Consider the following 20,596-nt stretch of genomic DNA (forward strand, 5'->3'; position numbering starts at 1 on the left):
AAACTTCACAAAGTATAAATGACAACTCACATAACCCACATTTATGTAATCATAGCACATACCTCTGCTACTTCAAATCGCATCCTAAGTTGAATTAAATTCACTGAACACTCTTTCTTTTGTAATTTTTTGGGTAGAGGACTTCTAACTCTAGATAGGATTTGAGGATACTCTTCCAAGGGACTACATGGTGCATCAAAAAATTCTTCCTCTGAATCTAAATTTCAAAGAATGTTTAGTTTAAGTCAACAACAGAAGTAATCTATTTTTATAATTTTCTGAAATAAATGTAAGCATTAAAATACATCAAAACACAGAATTCATATATGCTTTATATCCTCATGCATATCTGAATGTAATTTTATACAGTTTCTTATTGTGACTAAGTTTTGACTGACACATCACATGAGGTCAGGTATAGAATATTTCACAAGTGGGGTTCTTTTTGTCTTTATAAATGTCTATATTAAAAGTTGAACACAAAAGCTAGAGAAAAATACAGAAATTACTTTTGAATAAATAACATTGCAAAGGACAAAATATATGTATATAAAATATTTAATCTTTGGCATAAAATCAATTTTTTTTTCAAAGGGTAAAATGTTTATTTTGGGCCAAATATAAGTGACTCTGTCCTGGGAACACAGATTCAAGTTGCCCTGAATAACATGTTCCAATGTAGATGTTCCAGTATAGAAGCAGTTATATGAACTCTGGAAATAAATTAAAGGAGTCAAAAGTCAGAGCAATAAAATCAATTTTTTAAGATTCATTTTTTATTTTTAATTATGTGTACATGTGTGTATCTGTGTGCAGGTATGTGAATGCAAGTGCTCATGGAGTTCAAAGAGGGCAACAGATTTTCTTGAGGGGAGAAAAAGGCAGTAGTGAGCTGCCCAGTGTGTGTGTGCTGGGAACTGAGTCATGATCCTATGGAAGCACATCATGAACTCTTAACCACTGAGCTATCTATCCTGATTCAAAAAAAAAAAAAAAAAAATCAACTTTAAAAAAATCATTACTATTTAGAGTTGTATAAGAAGCATTTATAGAGGAAAACAATGATCGTCTACATTATGAATACTGAAACAAAACACTACCGTGTTCCCTGTAGCTAGACAGTGTAACGGAACTCAGCTGACAACTCTGTAATACTAGCAACAGAAGCTAGGCTCAGTAACGTTAATAAAGCACCCCTTTAACTACAGCTTCATCTAATGTAATTTTTTGTTATCAGTAATTAACCATGGTATGAAAATATTACATGTAAGATTCCACTTATCAACTACTCAAAACAATCGAAACAGTTTTAAATTGAGTAGTGTGCGGAATTCTTTTGTTCAATGTAAACTGGCATATAAAACCAACTTTAGTTAGTATTTGAGTGACTCATTTATGAATGTCTCTGATGTATACATGACATAAACTTTAGTAAATGTGTTGATTACTAAAAGAAAAAGATGTTTATACCCCTATACATAACCATTTGAAGAGAACAGCCCTCAAAAATGAACTCCTTCAATTATGCATGTGCAGTAAGGAAAATTCACCATACCATCTTCGGCAACAGAAGGCTGTTCCAATAAAGGGATTAACTTCTGAGAAATCTGTGATGCTGGCAAAGTAGATGCTTGAATCTGAAACAAAAGTAACACACTGCCAATCAAAATAAAGACCTTTTATTCAAATTTATGATAATTTTGACAAAAAGTTACTCAATACAGTCAGAGAAGGGATCAGATCTAAAGCAGGAAAAGTAAGTCCTTCTTTTAAGTTTGTTGTTAAGTGTAATTGTGGGGCTCCCATAGTAACTTCCTGGAAATCTGTAAGGATTCTGAGATAGGTTTTAACTAGAAATTTTACTTTCCCCATAAACCAGCTCAAGGACATTTTAAGAAGCAAGCCCTGTAGTGATATTTTGTTTGTAATCTAACAAATAAAGTTTGTCTGAAGATGAGCATACAGAGCTAAGTCACTAGTTAGCCATAGAGGCTGGGCAGTGGATCAAGGGAAAATGAAAGGGATGAAAATAAAAAAAAAATGAGATATTTCCTTTCTTAAAATATTTTAGAGAGAGAAATCATGTAATATATAGTCAAAAAAATCAAAGGTGTAAGAAAATAACTGTGACTATGTAAAAATAAAACTTAATGCATAATAAAAATATACTTACATAAAGCACTAAAAATCTAACATAAAAAGTAATTACAAATGATAGATAAATTTCTATAATTAGAAAATTATACTGCATTTACATAATACAAATACATATATTCACAGTAACAGTTCAAAAAAAGTAAAAATTAAACACAGAAAAACATGTTCTTTGAAAGATACACAAATTAAATCCAAAAGGCAATCTTTTCAAAGAGTAAAATATTAAGAATGGCTAACACTAAAAACTAATTAGAGCAGAGAAAGACACTCATTCACTGTTAATAAATTAATACTCGAGAGAAAAGTTGACAAAACTCATCAAAAATTTATAATACTCTTCCTTAACAACTGTTAGAACTTAATCTGATAGACAGAAGTATAACCTAATACATATACAAGTAAGTTCAAAGTCACAATTTTCTCCATAATGTTAAATACTTGTAATGTAAATGTGTGTCATGAAAATGGAAGAGACGCAATTCTGCTGAAAATTAAAATGAGCATAAATAATTTCACCTGTGGTAATTTCTTTTACTACTTTGGAATCTATTTTTCAATTTAATCTTTCATTAATTCTGAAAAAGACTTTACCTGGAATGATTTGGCAGGGGCAGACAGATCAGTTATGGGTTCAGGTTTTGGAATGCTATCAAACAATTCCATAATCCCTTGTAGTTTTTTATCTGAGATTCGTAATGAAATAAGAGGTAATTTTCCAGAAATCTTGAATCTATTTTACAGAGACAGGAATTATTATAGAGTATATGAAGTATACAGAATATATAGAGTAATTTTCATTCTGGTTTAGGTACACTAATTAACAAAGAATGGAAATTTGGGAGGTGGATCAGTGACAAATGCCTTGCAGAGCAAGCAGGAAGTCCTGAGTTCAATGCTTAGCACCTACCGCAACCCCAAAACAAAACAAAACAAAAATATAAAACCATGATATTCAACTAATAAATATCAAAATAAAAATTTAAAACTACAAATCACATCTTACCTTATAAACCTTAGATGCACTAGCCTTAATAGTTTTCAGAGGTTTCTTATTCTAGTATTATTTCATTTATTGTTTCTCTCAGATTTGCCAAATACAGATGACAATATTAATTACCAATTTATTAGGTGACTATCATTACATTATTTATATGCCATTGTTGTATACTCATACTTGAGGATCACAGTCTATTTCTAATCCCTACTACATGTAAATTCTCATATGCACATAGTTCCTACAAGAAAACGTAAGCTTAGCAAGTTCAAAGAACAAGAGACTTTATATCCAAAACCATAATTTAAAACAAAACCTGAGTTATTTTTAACTGTCTTACCAATCTGATACAGGATTTCCCTCTGTAAGCTGTGAATATATTTTATTACCATTGATTAATAAAGAAGCTAATTCGGCCCATAGCAGGGCAGAATACAGGTAAGTGGGAAAACTAAACTCAATGCAGGGAGAAAGAAGACGAAGTCAGGCACACAACATGTAGCTGCTGAAGGAGAAAGCTGCCAGAACCTTACCTTTAAACCATGAGCTTCGTGGTAAAATATAAGATAATAGAAATGGGTTAATTTAAGGTGTAAGAACTAGCAAGAAATATGCCTGAGCTATTGGCCAAGCAGTGTTGTAATTATTATTCGGGTCTGGGTGGTGGAAAAACAAACATGCAGTCTCCATTTTACACCAATCTCTTTTGTTTACAAATAAGATACTGAATTAAAGAGGGGCTGGAGCCCTAGAGATGGCTCAGGGGATAAAGGCATCTGCCCTTAAGGGGAACTTGCCCAGTGATCTGAGTTTGATTACCCAGAAACCACATGGTGGAAGAAATTACTCCATCAGGTTGTTCTCTGGACTTTTACATGCCCACTGTAGTACCTAAACATGCAAGCCTTCCATATAATAAATAAATGTTTTTAAAAATTAAAAATAAAAATGAAGAGAGGTTGAGAAAATTGGTCTAATGGAAAAGTGAAAAAAAAGTACAAGTATCTGATGTGAGATACCCAGCACCAACTAAAAGATGGACACAGAGGCACACACCTGCAATCCCAACACTAAAGGAGAGGTGAGGTGAGGCAAGTGCGTCTCTGGAGTGCATCTCAGCCAACTGATGTACTTTGGGTTCATGATGTCAACCTCTGGCTTCCACACACGTGTATATCCACATGTACAAAAATGCACGGGCATACACAAACAAGAATTTTTCAAAAGGTATGGCCCTCATACAAAATGTTTTAACTCATTGGTTTTACAGCCACTTTTCCCCCAAACTAATTTTTTTTTAAATTATACATTTTAGTTTTTAAACATTGGTCTCTAAAAATGTACCTGAATTCCTGTAGAAAATCCTAAGCTTTATTTCTAATAACTTAAATATTTCCATTCACTGTGGCTTAACTTACACAATACAGATCAATTAAATTAAAGCATCAAAACTTTTCCTTTCCTCAAATATGCAAGATGCACAATGTGAAGAGGGTAGGCATCAAAATGCTACATACTATAGAGTGGGCTTTCTTTTATTGTCTTAAATCAGTCTAATTAACCATCATAGTACAGATAACTGCATTAAAAATATTAAAAAAGATTTTTATATGATTTAGGTTTGACTTCTTTTCATTTTCTACAGAAATGACGACATAAAAATAAGTCTATATTAATTGGTGCCGAAAAAGTAGACTTCGCATGTGAATGAGACTAACACGGGTACCATTTTAAGCAAACGGCAAAAGGTTTAAGACATCCCACATAATCTCCATGGTAACAAAACAAAAAATTTACAAAATATACAAAAACAAAAATAAGAACATGATTAAAATATGTTAGAATAAATCTTAACCAAAACACAAAGAAAAGTCACCAGACAAAAGGGGGGTTGGTAGCCAAGGGCAAAAAGCAGAGTAGAATGGAATGTTACTATTTAGCGAGTATGACATTTAGTTTGGAAGACTGTTAAATAAAGTTCTAGAGATAGATAGTGGTGAGAGCTGCAAAATATTGTGAATTTATGAAGATGCTATTGAACTGCATATTAAAAATGGCATCAGTGGCAAAGGTTATAATATGCATTCTATATAATAGAATCAATGGGTATAGCATTTCCTTCATTACAGATTTACTGAGAAAATCTACAATTACGTGAAACAGATAATATATAACACATACTTGGGCATCTTGATATCCATGAAAACTATGGCTTTAGAGAGTTCTACATTGACGTGCATAGGTGTCAAAATGTGCTGTGTGGATACATTGAGCTTTCGTGCTTCTTTCCAGTTATCTCCTAATCACAGAAACAGTCCATGTTTATTATTAGTATAATTTTATAACATACAAAACTTAAAATTATCTAAAGGACACACAATCAGCAAGTCTTTACACTTCCATTTTCCCCCTATACTACTTTATAAGACTATATTCTATAATAAAAGAAAAAGGGCTATTTTTTAAAAGGCAAATATACAGTATATCTATGAATGATCACTATGCCAACCAGATATTATACCACCAAAATAAGGCAGAAAAATTTAAGTGCATACACACACACACACACACACACACACACACACACACACACACACACACTTGTTATTCTGTTTCACATAGCTCATGGGGAGTAGACAATGGTGGTTCATGCTTGAAATCCCAGCACTAGGAAGGTAGCAATGGACAGATTTTTAGAGCTCATCAATCAGTCAGCTTAGCGTAATGAGCAAGCCACAGTTCCCAGTAAGAGACAAAATTTTAGCTAGGTGAACTAGGGAACAAATTTCCTGGTTTCAATGAGAAAAATGTTAGTAGTCATTTTTGTTTAGTAAGTAGTCAATGTTTTTTTTTATTTAAATAAAATCATTGTAATTATCTTAGAAATAAACATCAACCACTCAGCTAGATTACCATAGCCAATCAAACACATGTACCGAGTCATATATCTTAATGAACAGCTATTCGGAAGCAGTGGAGCTGTGCTTAAGGTTTTGCACTTTCACTATCAACTATCTCTCATTCACTGTGCAATATTAACCATTAATTTTAACTCAAATACAGGAAAGTTTCAAGTATGTAGAGGGAAAGTCTTTAGGCATATCTTCAGAGTGTCTAAAAACCTAATCACTGTTTAAAAAAAAAATCAATAATAACCTCTCGTACTTACCCACTCTGCTGTAAAGCAACTGTATGCTTGTAAGCTGAATATCAAAGGAATCATAAGCTCTATGCATTATCTCTTCGAGGCTAGTGTTACTTGGTTTCATTTCTGGTAATCCTGATCGACTTTTACTTGTCACCTTAAAGTTAATTTTAATAGTTTAGACCATGTAAAGTACTTCAAAATAAAACTGCTGCTAGGCTCTGTAACATAAAAATTTAATAGGACAAGGTAAATTCACATACAGACACACAGCTATTAAGATCCTTATCCAGCCAGGCAGTGGTGGCACACATCTTTAATCCCAACACTCGGGAGGCAGAGGAAGAAAGATCTCTGTGAGTTTGAGGCCAGTCTGACCTAAAAAGCTAGTTCCAAGAGCAACAGAGAAACCCTGTCTTGAAAAACCAAAAAAAAAAAAAAAAAAAAAAAAAAAATCCTTATCCATGAGACATGCAACAAAGACAGGTATAAGATGACATTCACATAATGAGGTCTATTTTTTTAATTTACTTATATCAAAAATGAGAATCAACAGAGTCCTAGAAAATAATACCTCTTCACACACACACACACACACACTTCTTATTCTGTGTCACATAGCTCAGGGGGTAGACTGACTAAAATGATTATCTCACTAGGCATAGTAGCATATACCTTCAATCCCAGAACTCCAGAACTCAGGAGAACAAAAGCAAACAGGTCTCTGTGAGACGGAGGCCGGCCTGGTCTACACAGTGAGTTCTAGGATACCAGGGATATGTAGTGAGACTCTGTCTCAAAAACAAACATTAAAAAAAAAAATGGAGCTGTAGAAATGGCTCAGTGGTTAACAGCACTGACTGCTCTTCCAGAGAACATAGGTTTGATTTCTAGCCCCTTCTGGCCTGTGCAGGCGCCAGGCACTTAAATAGTAAACAAATGCATAATGCAAACAAAATATCCATACACATAAAAACAAATGTAAAATTTTTTAAAAAAATATTATCTCTGAAAGGTAGTAAATTTTAGGTAGCAGATAAAACAAATTAGCTAATGTCAGAAAATTGAATCCTCAAAACTCTTAATACTTACATTCTTCTTAAACTGCCCTTGAAATAATTTTATAATTATATTTATAAAATAAATATATACCAAGTACAAAGCAACAGGAAAAGAACAAAGTTCTTAGGCAGAGAGAAGTCACCAAGCTGCCCACAGACTTCTGTAGGTATTCTACATGTGATGGTTGTAGTGGCAGAATGGTAATGATGACAGAAATCCCCTGCATCTGGACAGTCGACAGCAGCCACTAACCAGCTCTGACTAGTAAGCAAAAAACAGAAGCTGAAGATTTTAATTAATTTTTCTTTACCTTTAATAATTACATGACACTAACGGGTTCAGTACTGAATGGTTTAGATGTAGAAATCTAAAAAAATGTTTCTACTTAACTTATATATGTAAAAACTGCAGAAAGATGAGCACCTCCAGAACTGTCCCAATTCTATATACTTAATCAAATAAAATGTAAATGAAGAGTAAAAAAATCTTAGGTATGACTTTCAAGTCTATAAACACAATTCTTAAAATCTGTCACTACCTTGCCAGTTAAGGCTAAAATTAAATCTTTGATTTTGAAAATACAGGGAGAAAAAAAACTACCTGATAAAGTAAAATTTTATTTACTAATCACAAAGATTGTTTCTCAAATCCTAGTACTGATATATATTTAAACATCAATAAAACTTATCAAACTATCTAAAACCAGTATATATTCTAGGGCTGCAGAGATGGCTCAGCAATTAAGAACATTTGTTGTTCTTGCAGAGGACCTGGGTTTAGTTCCCAGTACACACATGGTGGTTCACAACAGCCTGTAACTCTAGCTCCTGGAGATCTGGGACCCACTTCTGGCATCCTTGGGCAGTGCACACATCTGGTATACCTACATTCACTCAGAAAAACACACATTAAAAAAATAAATCCATCTTAACAAAATCAAAGCACATTTTAAACAAAAGAATACCACAAATGTCATATCATCAATCAAACATTATTAGTGCATACCTTTAAATGACCAAGATCCAAAAGAAGTAGATTTGATGTGGGGCTAAAAATTCCATACTGTGGGACAATAACATATGAAGCCTTCACATTAATTCTGAGATCAAGAACTTTCTGTGTTTCAATAATATACAGCAAGCCTGCAAAAAGATTAAATCCTTACAATGAGTACTTCTCACAACTTGCTTTATGAAAATAAAGCAGAGAATCAACAAACACGATAAAATAATTTAAAAGTTCATAAAGTCAGTACTGATTTTAACATACCTTAGAGAAAAGCCAGGCGTGGTGGCACACACCTTTAACTAGGGAAATTGAGACTTATCTCTATGAGTTCAGGAACAGCCTGCTCTACCAGTTAGGTTCCCAAACATCAAGGATCAAAACACAAAAAATACAAACAAATTTTTTTTTTGTCAGACTTTGCCTAGGTTAGGAAGCATCACAGAGTGTGAGATGAGAAGAAAAGTCATTAATTCACAGAGCATTTTTCAGATATGCCTTACAATTTTTATAAAGGAACTGATTCGGAAAGTTCAATACTAGAGCAGTTCACATTTCTATTTGGAACTCTTTTATATCCTATTATCAAGACCTGTTTCCTTCCTTTCTCAAAACCAAATCCTCCAAAAAAATCATTTATTGTTTTTGTAATACCATATTAATTTATCGTTGTGAAGGCTTAAAGTAAAAAGTGCATAAATGTAGGAATATTAGCATATTTAGTATAATTTTTAAGACTCAGGATTTATTAAGAATGTTTGCTTGAATTAAAGTCAGTACTTTTAATTAATGTATAATATATACTCGATGACAGAGAAAATAAAGCTTATAAAAGATACTCAGTATCAAATACAGCAATCAATAGCTTGATATGCATATGAAAGAAAAAAAGATAATTAATTAAATTGATTATTTTCTTGGTGCAGTGATGCACTTAAAATCCCAGCACTTGGGAGATTAACTGAAAATGAAGGACAGTTTTAAGCTAACCTGTGCTACACACTAAAATTTTGTTCCAAAATAATGATGATGATAAACACTGTTTAAAATATACACTTATATATGTATAGGATAAGCAGCCTATACTGAGAAAAGCTTTTTCTGAAAATATGAGCAAAAAAAAAAAAGACAAAAGGTAAATCTTGTTAGCACGCAGATGACTACATAAGGCTGCAAGCTATGGAGCAGGACGGCAAAGCTCTCAGAGCCTTAGCAATACTGACAAATATCTTGCATATCATCATAGAACCTTCATCTGGTGATGGATGGAGATAGAGACAGAGACCCACACTGGAGCACTGGACTGAGCTCCCAAGGTCCCAATGAGGAGCAGAAGGAGGGAGAACATGAGCAAAGAAGTCGGGACCACGAGGGGTGCACCCACCCACTGAGACAGTGGGCTGATCTATTGGGAGCTCACCAAGGCCAGCTGGACTGTGACTGAAAAAGCATGGGTTAAAACTGGACTCTCTGAACATGGCGAACAATGAGGGCTGATGAGAAGCCAAGGACAATGGCACGGGGTTTTGATCCTACGCAATGTGCTGGCTTTGTGGGAGCCTAGCCAGTTTGGATGTTCACCTTCCTAGATATGGACAGAGGGGGGAGGACCTAGGACTTAGCACAGGGCAGGGAACCCTGACTGCTCTTTGGACTGGAGAGGGAGGGGGAGAGGAGTGGGAGGAGGGGGGAAGAGTGGGAGGAGGGGGAGGGAAATGGGAGGCTGGGAGGAGGTGGAAACTTGTTTTTTTTTCTTTCTTTTCTCAATGAAAAAATAAAAAAAAAAAAAGAACATTACTCAGCTCTCAGGCTCGTTGGGGGTAATCGATACTCTGAATTACTCTGCAGATAATTTGCCCATAAAAAAACACCTTAATAACTAGTAAAAAAAAAAAAGAAAAAGAAAGAAATATGAACACTATCATCTTAAAGAAATTCCAAAGGTCCTCTCTAGGTAAGTGATGCAAAACTGCTTAATAGCGAGGGGAAGGCTCCAATATCCTATATGAAGCAAATCCTTAATAGCGAGGGGAAGGTTCCAATATCCTATATGAAGCAGATCCTTAATAGCGAGAAGAAGGTTCCAATATCCTATATGAAGCAGATCCTTAATAGCGAGGGGAAGGCTCCAATATCCTATATGAAGCAGATCCTTAATAGCGAGGGGAAGGCTCCAATATTCTATATGAAGCAGATCCTTAATAGCGAGGGGAAGGTTCCAATAACCTATATGAAGCAGATCCTTAATAGCGAGGGGAAGGCTCCAATATCCTATATGAAGCAGATCCTTAATAGCGAGGGGAAGGTTCCAATAACCTATATGAAGCAGATCCAGGGGCAAATTTCTCAAAATGGTGAAAGAAGGTAAGGTGAGGGTTGGGGACAAAAACAGACTGACAGATCAAAGAATTGTGACAATCATCCAATCAACTGGGGACATAGAACTGATTCAAGTAGTTCTTCACATTTCCCCCAGTCATTTCCCAAGTTGGATTTCCAGAAACTTTTGCCAATGTGAAACCAGAATGCCATTTAGTAAGTCACAGCTGCTGCCTTCTCCAATAAGGAACGGACTTCAGTCTTTGGGAGAATGGACATCCCCAGCTGTACTATTCTCTGTAAGTGTTCTTCCTGCCACCTTCAAGTAACTTTTTAAATGAGTAAGACATTCCCTCATTAACAGCTAATAATTCATTATACAAACATCATCTGTTCAAATTACTATTCAGCTTTTGTCTAGAGAATGGAGTAGATATATTTCAGTATTATATCTGTTGTAAATATGGGATTGTGAAGTTGATTAAATGAACTCCAATAGGCAAGGTTCTACTCTCCTTCCTATCCTCTACTTTTATCTCGCCAGTCTCCTCCTCAGCCCTGTAGCTGAGAAAGCTTATCCAGGCCTCTCCTCCCTCACTACAATCCCCCGGGACCCTTCCAAATCTTGCTGTGGATCTAGCTTTCCTAGTTTCATAATTCCTTTGTGTCAGTTATCTTTACTCAGAAACACTGTCAGACATCCACAGTGGACACAGAACACACATAAGTGAATCACACTATCCTTCCTGTCCTCCATCACAATGTCCTCATTGTTACCCTTCATCAAATAACAACTTTTTACAGGTACCCCTTCTCCAACCAACTCCATTCACTAGAGACTCCAACTCTTGGGTCAGACCCAGGGTCCCAGCTCTTTCATCCCAGTCTCTCCAGACAATCGAACCTTAATGATAGGATGCCCTCTTCCAACACACCTCCAGTCCTCTGGGAACCCTACCTCAGAGTGTGAACAAGTTCCCCTTAGCTCTTTCCTGATGCCCCAACCAGCCTTTTCTACTAGTTGACCTCTATTCCTCTCGCCATCCACTGACACGAGGAAGCACCCTCTATCAGGCAACATAAAGCCATCACACATTCCTAAGGTCTAGAGAGGGCAACAGAAATCAAGGAGTGGAACAACTACCCAAAACACAAAACAAAGATTCAAAACCTAAAATCTCCTCACTTGTCACAACCCCAGATGCCTATAATGGCAAGGCAACATATCTCCATCAGAGTCCTGAGAAATGTAATATAGCTGAAGAATAAATAAGACAAAGAATTGAAAGTAGCAATTACGAATATGTTCAAGGACTTTAAAGACAGAAATAAATCCCTTAATGAAGTCTGTGAAAACACAAAGAATGGAATGAAATAATGAAAACAGTTCAAGACATGATAGTATAAATAGACTCACTATAGAAAACCCAGACTGACATGGAAATTTAGGAAGTCAAACAAAAACCTCAAAGGCCAGGTTTGTACTCACCAACAGAGTATAAGACGGGGAAGCAGAATCTTAGGCACAAGACAAGGTAGAAAAATTGGATACCTCAGTCAAGAAAAATGTTAAATCTAAAAAACTCCAGGAACAAAAATTTCAGGAAATCTGGAACACTGTGAAAGACCAAATCTATGAATAATAAAAATAGAGGAAAGAGATGAAACCTATCTCAAAGGCACAGAAAATATTTTAAATAAAATCATTGACGAAAATTTTCCTAACTTAAAAAAGGAGGTGCCAATCAAAGAAGCATCTAGAATACGAAATAGATAGGATCAAAAGAAATTCCCCATGACACATAATATTAAAAACATTTATCATACAGAACAAAAGAACAATATTAAGAGCTTCAAGGGAAAAAGATAAGTAACATATAAAGACAGACCAATTCGAATAAGTCAACTCTAATGAGACCATACATGCCAGCTCAGACTATTATGTCCAGCAAAAATTTTAATCACAGTGATGGAAAAGGAAAAACATTCCATGATTAAACAAATAAGTAAACAAACAAAAAAAGCAATATTTATATACCAATTACTGTTAGTGTAAGATGTAAGAATTAGTTATTAAGAAAGCCTGAGCTAATAGGCCAGCCAGTTTATAATTAATGTAAGCCTCTGTGTGATTTTTTTGGGACTGAACGGCTGCAGGACCGGGCGGCACAGAAAACTACTTCTGAACAGAATGCTGACAGCACAGGTACTAAGACAAATAATAAATGGGACCTTATGAATAGGAAATCTTCTATGGCAAATAACATCATCACTGGGCAAAAGAGCAAACTACAAAATAGGAAAAGATGTTTACCAACTACATGTTCAATATAAGGTTAGTGTCTCAAATATATAAAGAATATTTTTTTAAATAACTGAACATTAAGAAAACAAAAATAAGCCGGTGGTATTGGCGCATGCCTTTAATCCCAGTACTCTGTGAGTTTGAGGCCAACCTGGTCTACAAGATCTAGTTCCAGGACAGGCTCCAAAAGCCACAGAAATTCCTGTCTCAAAAGAAAAGAAAAGAAAAGAAAAGGAAAGGAAAGAAAAGAAAAGAAAAGAAAAAGAAAACAAAAAAATCTAATTAACACTCGGGAAAAGCTAAACAGAGTTTCCAAAAAGTGCAACACAAATGGCTGAGAACACTTAAAGAAATGTTCAACATCCTTAGTCATTGAGAAAACGCAAATCAAACTACTTTGAGACTTCATCTTATATCAGTCATAATGGTCAAGATCAATAAAATAAATGACAGCTCATGCTGGAAAGGATTTGAAGTAACGGAAACATTCATCCATTCCTGGTGGGAGTGCAAACTTGCACAGTTCTATGGAAAGCAGTGTGATGGTTTCTCAGGACGCTGGGAATAGATCTACCTTAGGATCCACCTATACAACTCTGGGCATACACCCAAAGGAATCAATATCCTACTACAGAGACACTTGCTCAAACATGTTCACTACTGCTCTGTTCATAACAGCAAGAAATTGGAAATAGCCTACATGTCCATCAACACGTGAAAGGCATATTTAGCCGTTACGAAAATAAAAGAAAAACAAATGAACAAAAGACTGAAATCATGAAATTAATAGGAAAATGGATAGAATCAGAAAAGAAAGGATCCTTAGTGAAATAACCCAAACCCCAAAAGGTAAATAGTGCAACATTCATCCCTACTGACTAGTGTTCATGGTACCAGAAGGTAGTTCTGCATATTACTGGAAGAGAAAGATAACATACTAACCCACTACCAACCCTTCAATCTACAATGATGATCTGTCTGTAAAATATGTTGGTGCAATAGTGGCACAAGCCAACCATTATCTGATTGGATTTAAGGCCCACTCTGCAAGATGGACCCCATGCCTGACACTGCTCCAGGTGACCAAGAACCTGAGACTAGGAGGCCATGGACCTAGAGGAAAATCAAATACTTTTGTTCTGCTAAAGGGAAGTAGCAGGAAAATGACTAACATTCTGTTATACCCAGAGATCAGTCATCATGGGAGAAGCTTCTTCCTGCAGTAGATGGGAACCAATACAAATACCCACAACTGGACAATGAGGATAGAATGAGAGACCTTGGAAAACTTAAACCTAAACAGGATATCTTTATTAAATCCTTTCCCATCAGGGTTCAGGAAACTATGCTGCAAAGATTGTTAAGAGTCAGAAGGGATGGATGATACCAAGGATACAGTATCTTCCAGGCACAACGGTACTGATGCATATATGAACTCATTCAGACTGTGACAGCATATATATATAGAGAGGGTCTGAACAGATCCAAACAAGACAGGGTTAAGCGCTGAGATGGGGAACTTACACAAGCACTCCCATCAATAAGAAGCTATCTCTACTTAACAAATGATAACAAATGATAAATAAATTTCTCCAAGGGAGTCTCAATGGGTACATAAACCACACTTAAAGGCAGGCCCCATGCCAGCAAGGAGATGGCCAAGACAAAGGGAACTCAACACATTTCTGGAGATTTTTTTGGTGCCTCTCTATGCCAGCAAGATGACAATCAAGAATAAGTATCAAACTACCAGAGAATCCTCCGCTTTAAAAGAAGAGTTAACAAAAGCTCATATTTATTTTCTTATCAGAGACAAAGAATAAATATGGGTATGCTTTCATTTGTTCACCTAAAATATTTACAAAGGATGAAGACAATAACACAAGAAAAAATAACAAGGAAATAATTAGTAAAGGTTAATGCAACAAAAACTAATAAAGAAGAAAATGAAGGGGAAAAAAAAAAAGACCAAAACAGATAAGAGCTATCAGTCCACCAAAATAAGCAAATTTTAGTTTCCTAAAAACTGAAACATATATTAAATATTAAAAATTAATTAAGAGTATGAGTAGCTTTCCAACTTCAAAAAACATTTTTAATAATTGTTTCTAAACGAGGGACTCATTCTGTAGTCTTCACTGGCCTGGAATTTGAATGTAGACACGAGGCCAGGATCTAACTCACAGAGATCTGCATGGATACTAAATATTCTTATTCTAAATAACAGGGAATGACACTAGTAGTGCAGCAAAGGGAAAACAAATGTAAAATTAGAAGGGTAAAGTGTGGGAGACTTACACTTTCTGGGGTCTTTTTATAACATTTGAATTTTATACAGCAGACATCCACTGTTTTAGTACTTTTTGTTGGAGGAAAGATGTCTTGAAGATAAAAAAAATCTAAATCTTCTGGCTACTGGATTTAAATACAATGAATTCACATCTACTTGTAACAACCTATCTGTTTCTATATAATAAGAGGAACTGACTGAAAACAAAAAAAGGCTTCATATAATACTTTGTTTTGGGCTTCTACTGCATACACCAGTACATGAACTGGAACAGAATTCAGGAATTTGAACTATAAATGGAATCTGAGATTGTAGGAAAGAGTAGAAGAATAAACACAAATAAATAATAAGCAAGCATGAAAATATATTAGCAAATTCAAATCAAAAGAGACCTTAATAATCCTTAACAATACCCTTTATTCTCCCTGAGAAGGAAGAAGATGGATTTTATTTCTCAGAATAATCTACCAAACTCTGGAATTCACTGTAAAAAGATGAAATCAGAAAGCCAACTATCATAAAGACATCTAAATAATTAAATGAAAATATTCAGTTAACTTAAATGTGATTATTAAATATAAGTTCTATGTATAAAAAGCAATTATTGTTATGCATATCTGGCAAAAGCACCAGATGAGTTTCTACTGAACCATATCCAGTCTAGAAATTCATTTAAAGTAAAATTTTAATATGTTTAATTCACAAATGACTTTACTTACCTGTTGCTGTTTTATCTCGAAATTCTTCAAGTTTTGTCAAAGTTGCTGAGGTAAGTTGTGCTAGGTGGACGTCTTTTGGGGGTCTGAAGAACTCCACTATACTATTGACTGTCCTCTGTTAAAATAAGCACCGCCAACATAAAACACAAACTCAAAGCAAGTGAAAATACACTGAAGCTTAGTAAGACAGAAAATGCTTACTGCATCGTATATTATCTCTAAAGGCTCAGCCTCTATGATACACCTCTGAGCAACAGTTTCATCTAAAGGGTTCGTCTCAAATGTAATCTGGAAGAGTGACATATCGTCCAATGAAGACAGTAGGTGGGGTTTTCTTGAATTATCTGGAAGGCCAGTAATATAAAATGAATCAATTTTGGTTTCAAATCTGTATAAAAGAAAAGGACAGGAATTAGGAGTCAATATAATTTTAAATAATTTGTCTAACTGCAAAATTATGAAATATAGTAAAGATATTTTTCTTTGCATTTCCTATGACTCAAATAATTTAAGAGAAAAAATACGATTCCTATGAATTTTAATAGATTACTTCACTAAGAGCCATATTCATGTTAAATTTTATATTCAAAAGCTATGATAGCTAGTATTTAGTATCTTCACTCTAAGGGGCATGATGTGGGATTTCCCTCTGTATGCTATGATTACAATTGATTAATAAAGAACTGCTTTGAGCCTATGACAGGGCAGAACAGAACTAGGTGGGGAAAGCTAGGCTGAATACTGGGAGAAAGAGGGCAGAGTCAGAGAGAAGCATGGAGCTGTGGCTGGAGACAGATGTGCTGAAACTTTGCTGGTAGACCACGACCTCGTGGTCATGCACAGATTAATGAAGATGGGTTAAATTAAGATGTAAGAGTTAGCCAATAAGAAGCTAGAGCTAATGGGCCAAGCAGTGATTTAATTAATAAGGTTTCTGTGTGATTATTTTGGGGCTAAGCAGCCGGAAACCAACAAGTGGCCTCCTTCCTACAGGAACACATAACCTAAATTGAATGAGGTAACCTTATGGCTGTACAAGTCTGCACTCCCACCAGCATGTTTCCCTTACTCCACTCCTCTCCAAATAAGCTGTCACTACTGTTTCTTTTAGTAGGCACTTTTATTTCCCACAACTTTTTTCTTCTTAATTTCATTTGAATAACATTTTTCCATTTATTTTACATATCAACCAGTTTCCCCTCCCTCCTCTCTTCCATCCCTTCCCCTTTCTTATCTACCTTCCTCCCCATCTGCTCATCCTCCATCTCCAGATGGAGGAGACCTCCATGGACCACACCTCCCATGGGTTTGCACAAAGGATGGCACATCAAGTTGGGGCAGGACTGAGCTCCTCCCCGTATTTCAGGCAGTCCGGCATAGGGAACAGGTTACCAAAAGCTAGCTAAGTACCAGGGAGAGGTCCTGCTCTCACTGTTAGAAGCCTTACTACAGAGGGGGAGAGTAATGAAAGAGATGCCTTGATATGGGGGCGGAGGGAGCATTTAGGAGTTAGGGAAAAACATGGTACCAGGGAAACACCCAGGAATCCACAAGGATGACCCAAGCTAAGACTCTAAGCAATAGTGGAGAGGATGCCTGAACTGGCCATCTTGTAATCAAACTGGTGACTTCCCTAATTGTTATCATGGAACCTTCATCCAGCAACTGATGGAAACAAATGCAAAAATCCACAGTCAAGAACTGGGCCAAGCCGGGCGTTGGTGGCGCACGCCTTTAATCCCAGCACTCGGGAGGCAGAGGCAGGTGGATCTCTGTGAGTTCGAGACCAGCCTGATCTACAAGAGCTAGTTCCAGGACAGGAACCAAAAGCTACGGAGAAACCCTGTCTCGAAAAATCCAAAAAAAAAAAAAAAAAAAAAAAAAAAAAGAACTGGGCCAAGCTCCAGGAATCCTGTTCAGAGGAAGGAAGGGATGTACGAGCCAGAGGGGTGAAGATCACCACAAGAGAACCCACAGAAACAACTCAGAGGAGTTAAGACTCTGGAACATCAGCTAGGGATTCTGCATGGGACCCACCTAGGCCCTCTACATATGTGTGACAGTTCTGTAGTTTGGTCTATTTTGTGGGACTTCTAGCAGTAGGATGAGGTCCTGTCCCAATGCTTGAGTAAGCTTTTGGGAACCTATTCCCCATAATAGGTTACCTCACCCAGCCTTAATTAAAAAAGAGGAGCACAATCCTACCTCAACTAGATGTTATGCTTTGTTGACACCTATGGGAGGCTTACCCCTTTCTACACAGAAACAGAGGAGGAGTGGATCGGGAGAGAGAGGCGGAAAAGAATAGAAGGAGAGAAGGGAGGAAATGCGGTCAGGATGTAAATAAAAGAAAAAAATTAATAAAAACAATAAAAAAGGGTAACAAAATACTTACAGAAGTATATAATATATTCAATGTACCCTCAGTTAAACAAACCTTGGATATACTAAAATGTATACACAACAAAAAGTCTAAGTAAATCAAAGCAGGTCAAAATTTAAAACATTTTTGCTACAAGGGACATAATAGAAAGAAAATGTACTAAATAGAAAAAATAATATTATTTTACCTGTAAGGTTTACGGTACAGCTGAGTGGTTAAAGCACTTGCCATGCATGTGAAGTTCCCTGGATTCAATCCTTAGCATCCCCCCAAATACACACACACACACACACACACACACACACACACACACACACACACCCCAGAAGAGGCCATAGTTTAGCTGCAAAACACTTGCCTAGCATAAACATAGCCCTGATTTGATCTCCACCAGAAAGAGAAAGAATACAAAAAAGACACACTTCAAGAATGTATAAAAAACTGTTAAGAACTCAAATCAAGACCTATCAGTCAAAAGGGAGAGGAAGTTTAAAGGTAATTTCTTTAAACAAGGTATGAACATGAACATAAAACAATACAGAAAAAAAATGTCTAAAATCATTAACCATCAATAATAGTCTCACACTGAGATACCACTTTTCACTAATATAGCATAATCAGAAGAAGAGATAATAGCAAGTATCATTGGAGTTACGGAGATATTTGAAATTTCATTCACTGGTAGTAGGAATATAAAATGTGCCTGATTTGGGAAATTATCTGGTAGTTCCTCCTGATGTTCAACATTAACAGTTACTGTATAAGAAAATAAGTCTATTCCTTGATATATAACCCCAAAATTTAAAACCCATATACAAATAAAATTTTGTTCATGTTTATATCAAATATTTCTTATAGCCAAATGATAGAAGCAACTCAATTAGTTGTCGGTTAAAAAATGGACACAAAATATGGTGCTGCCAAATAATAGAATACAGGCAATTAAAAAATTACAAATTTATTCTATATGAATGAACCCTAAAGACATCATGGTAAGTAAAAAGGGAAAAAAAACAGTAAAGCCCACATACTGGATGATTTCATATAAAATGCTCAAAAAATTCTAATTCTGTCTGTCTGTCTGTATGTGTATGTGCAGCCACACGTAACTGCATGTAAAGACCAGAGGAGAACATCACATATCTTCCTCTACTCTTTACCATAATCCTTTAAGACAGGGTCATTCACTGACCAGGTGATGCTGGCTGGCCAGTGAGCTCCTAGGATCCACCTGCTAGCTCCACTGGAGTTACAGGGACATGCATTCAACCAGATTTGTTTTTAAGGTTCTGGGAATTAGAAATTAGGTTCCTGTGCATGCATATCAAAAGCTCTTACCCACTGAGCAATTTCTCTAACCCCAGAAATAAGAGGGAGAAAAATAAGAAACAAAAAGAAGCTAGTTGTTGGAATCAGAGAAAAAGAGCCTTGGAAAGCTAGGAAGGGACTGCCAGTAAAATATATACAGTTTCTTCATGGTATGTAGTAATGTCTGGAATTATATTCAGGTGGTGGCTACATAACCTTAAACATTATTAATGCACAAAACCTTAAACATTATCAATGTAAAAAAGTATGTTAATATAGTTGCAAAAGCATAATAAATTATATACTAAATAGATAAGTTACAAGTATATGGAGGGGCTCTCAATAAAAGTATTTCTTAGAAGGGCAGTGGTGAAGCATGCCCTTAATCCCTGCACTTGGAAGGCAAAGACAGAAGGATCTCTATGAGTTCAAGGCCAGCCTGATCTACAGAGTGAGTTCCAGTACAGGCTCAAAAAGCTTCACAGAAAAATCCTGTCTCTAAAAGCAACATCAAAAAAAAAATTAAAACAAAACAAAAAATTATTTCTTAAAGGTTAAAATACACCAAGCATGGTGGTACACAGTGGTAATCTAGAAACTGAGAGGTTTGAGGCAGGAAGATACCGAATACAAAGACACTATCTCAAAAATAAGAGGGGTAAGGAAGGAAGAGAATGGGGGAGAAAGAGTGACAAGGAGGAGGAGAAGACTGCTTTTAAAAAGAAGACAAAGTAAAAGTCATTTTTTTGCAGAGAATGAAGGAAGCCTTTAAAGTGTGAAGTCTTGAGTGAATGTCTGTTGTTGACATGACCAGCCCTGTCAAAGACTTTAGCCTCAATCCATGGGAAAATGGCAAAGCCCATTGCTCCCTCACCTGGGATGGGGGGCAGCTGAGGCTCAGAAAGGTGG

At 35.9% G+C, this 20,596-nt stretch overlaps 1 protein-coding gene across 4 annotated transcripts in view; it reads right to left on the bottom strand.

Moving 5' to 3' along the window:
* The window catches only part of Vps13a (vacuolar protein sorting 13 homolog A), a 194,218-nt gene that overhangs the window by 126,280 nt on the left and 47,342 nt on the right, over window positions 1–20,596 (bottom strand). For 3 of the 4 annotated variants that reach the window (XM_075973636.1, XM_075973637.1, XM_075973639.1), the window contains exons 18-25: window positions 16,198–16,384; window positions 15,997–16,111; window positions 8,364–8,500; window positions 6,321–6,453; window positions 5,333–5,450; window positions 2,749–2,887; window positions 1,556–1,637; window positions 63–217 (exon numbers count right to left, since the gene is read on the bottom strand). In XM_075973636.1, the coding sequence (XP_075829751.1) occupies window positions 63–217; window positions 1,556–1,637; window positions 2,749–2,887; window positions 5,333–5,450; window positions 6,321–6,453; window positions 8,364–8,500; window positions 15,997–16,111; window positions 16,198–16,384 (1,066 nt within the window). The remainder of the gene's footprint in view (window positions 1–62; window positions 218–1,555; window positions 1,638–2,748; window positions 2,888–5,332; window positions 5,451–6,320; window positions 6,454–8,363; window positions 8,501–15,996; window positions 16,112–16,197; window positions 16,385–20,596) is intronic. The other variant, XM_075973640.1, reaches the window with a different exon arrangement.

Source organism: Microtus pennsylvanicus, chromosome 5 (assembly GCF_037038515.1).
Source record: "Microtus pennsylvanicus isolate mMicPen1 chromosome 5, mMicPen1.hap1, whole genome shotgun sequence".
NCBI lineage: Eukaryota > Metazoa > Chordata > Mammalia > Rodentia > Cricetidae > Microtus > Microtus pennsylvanicus.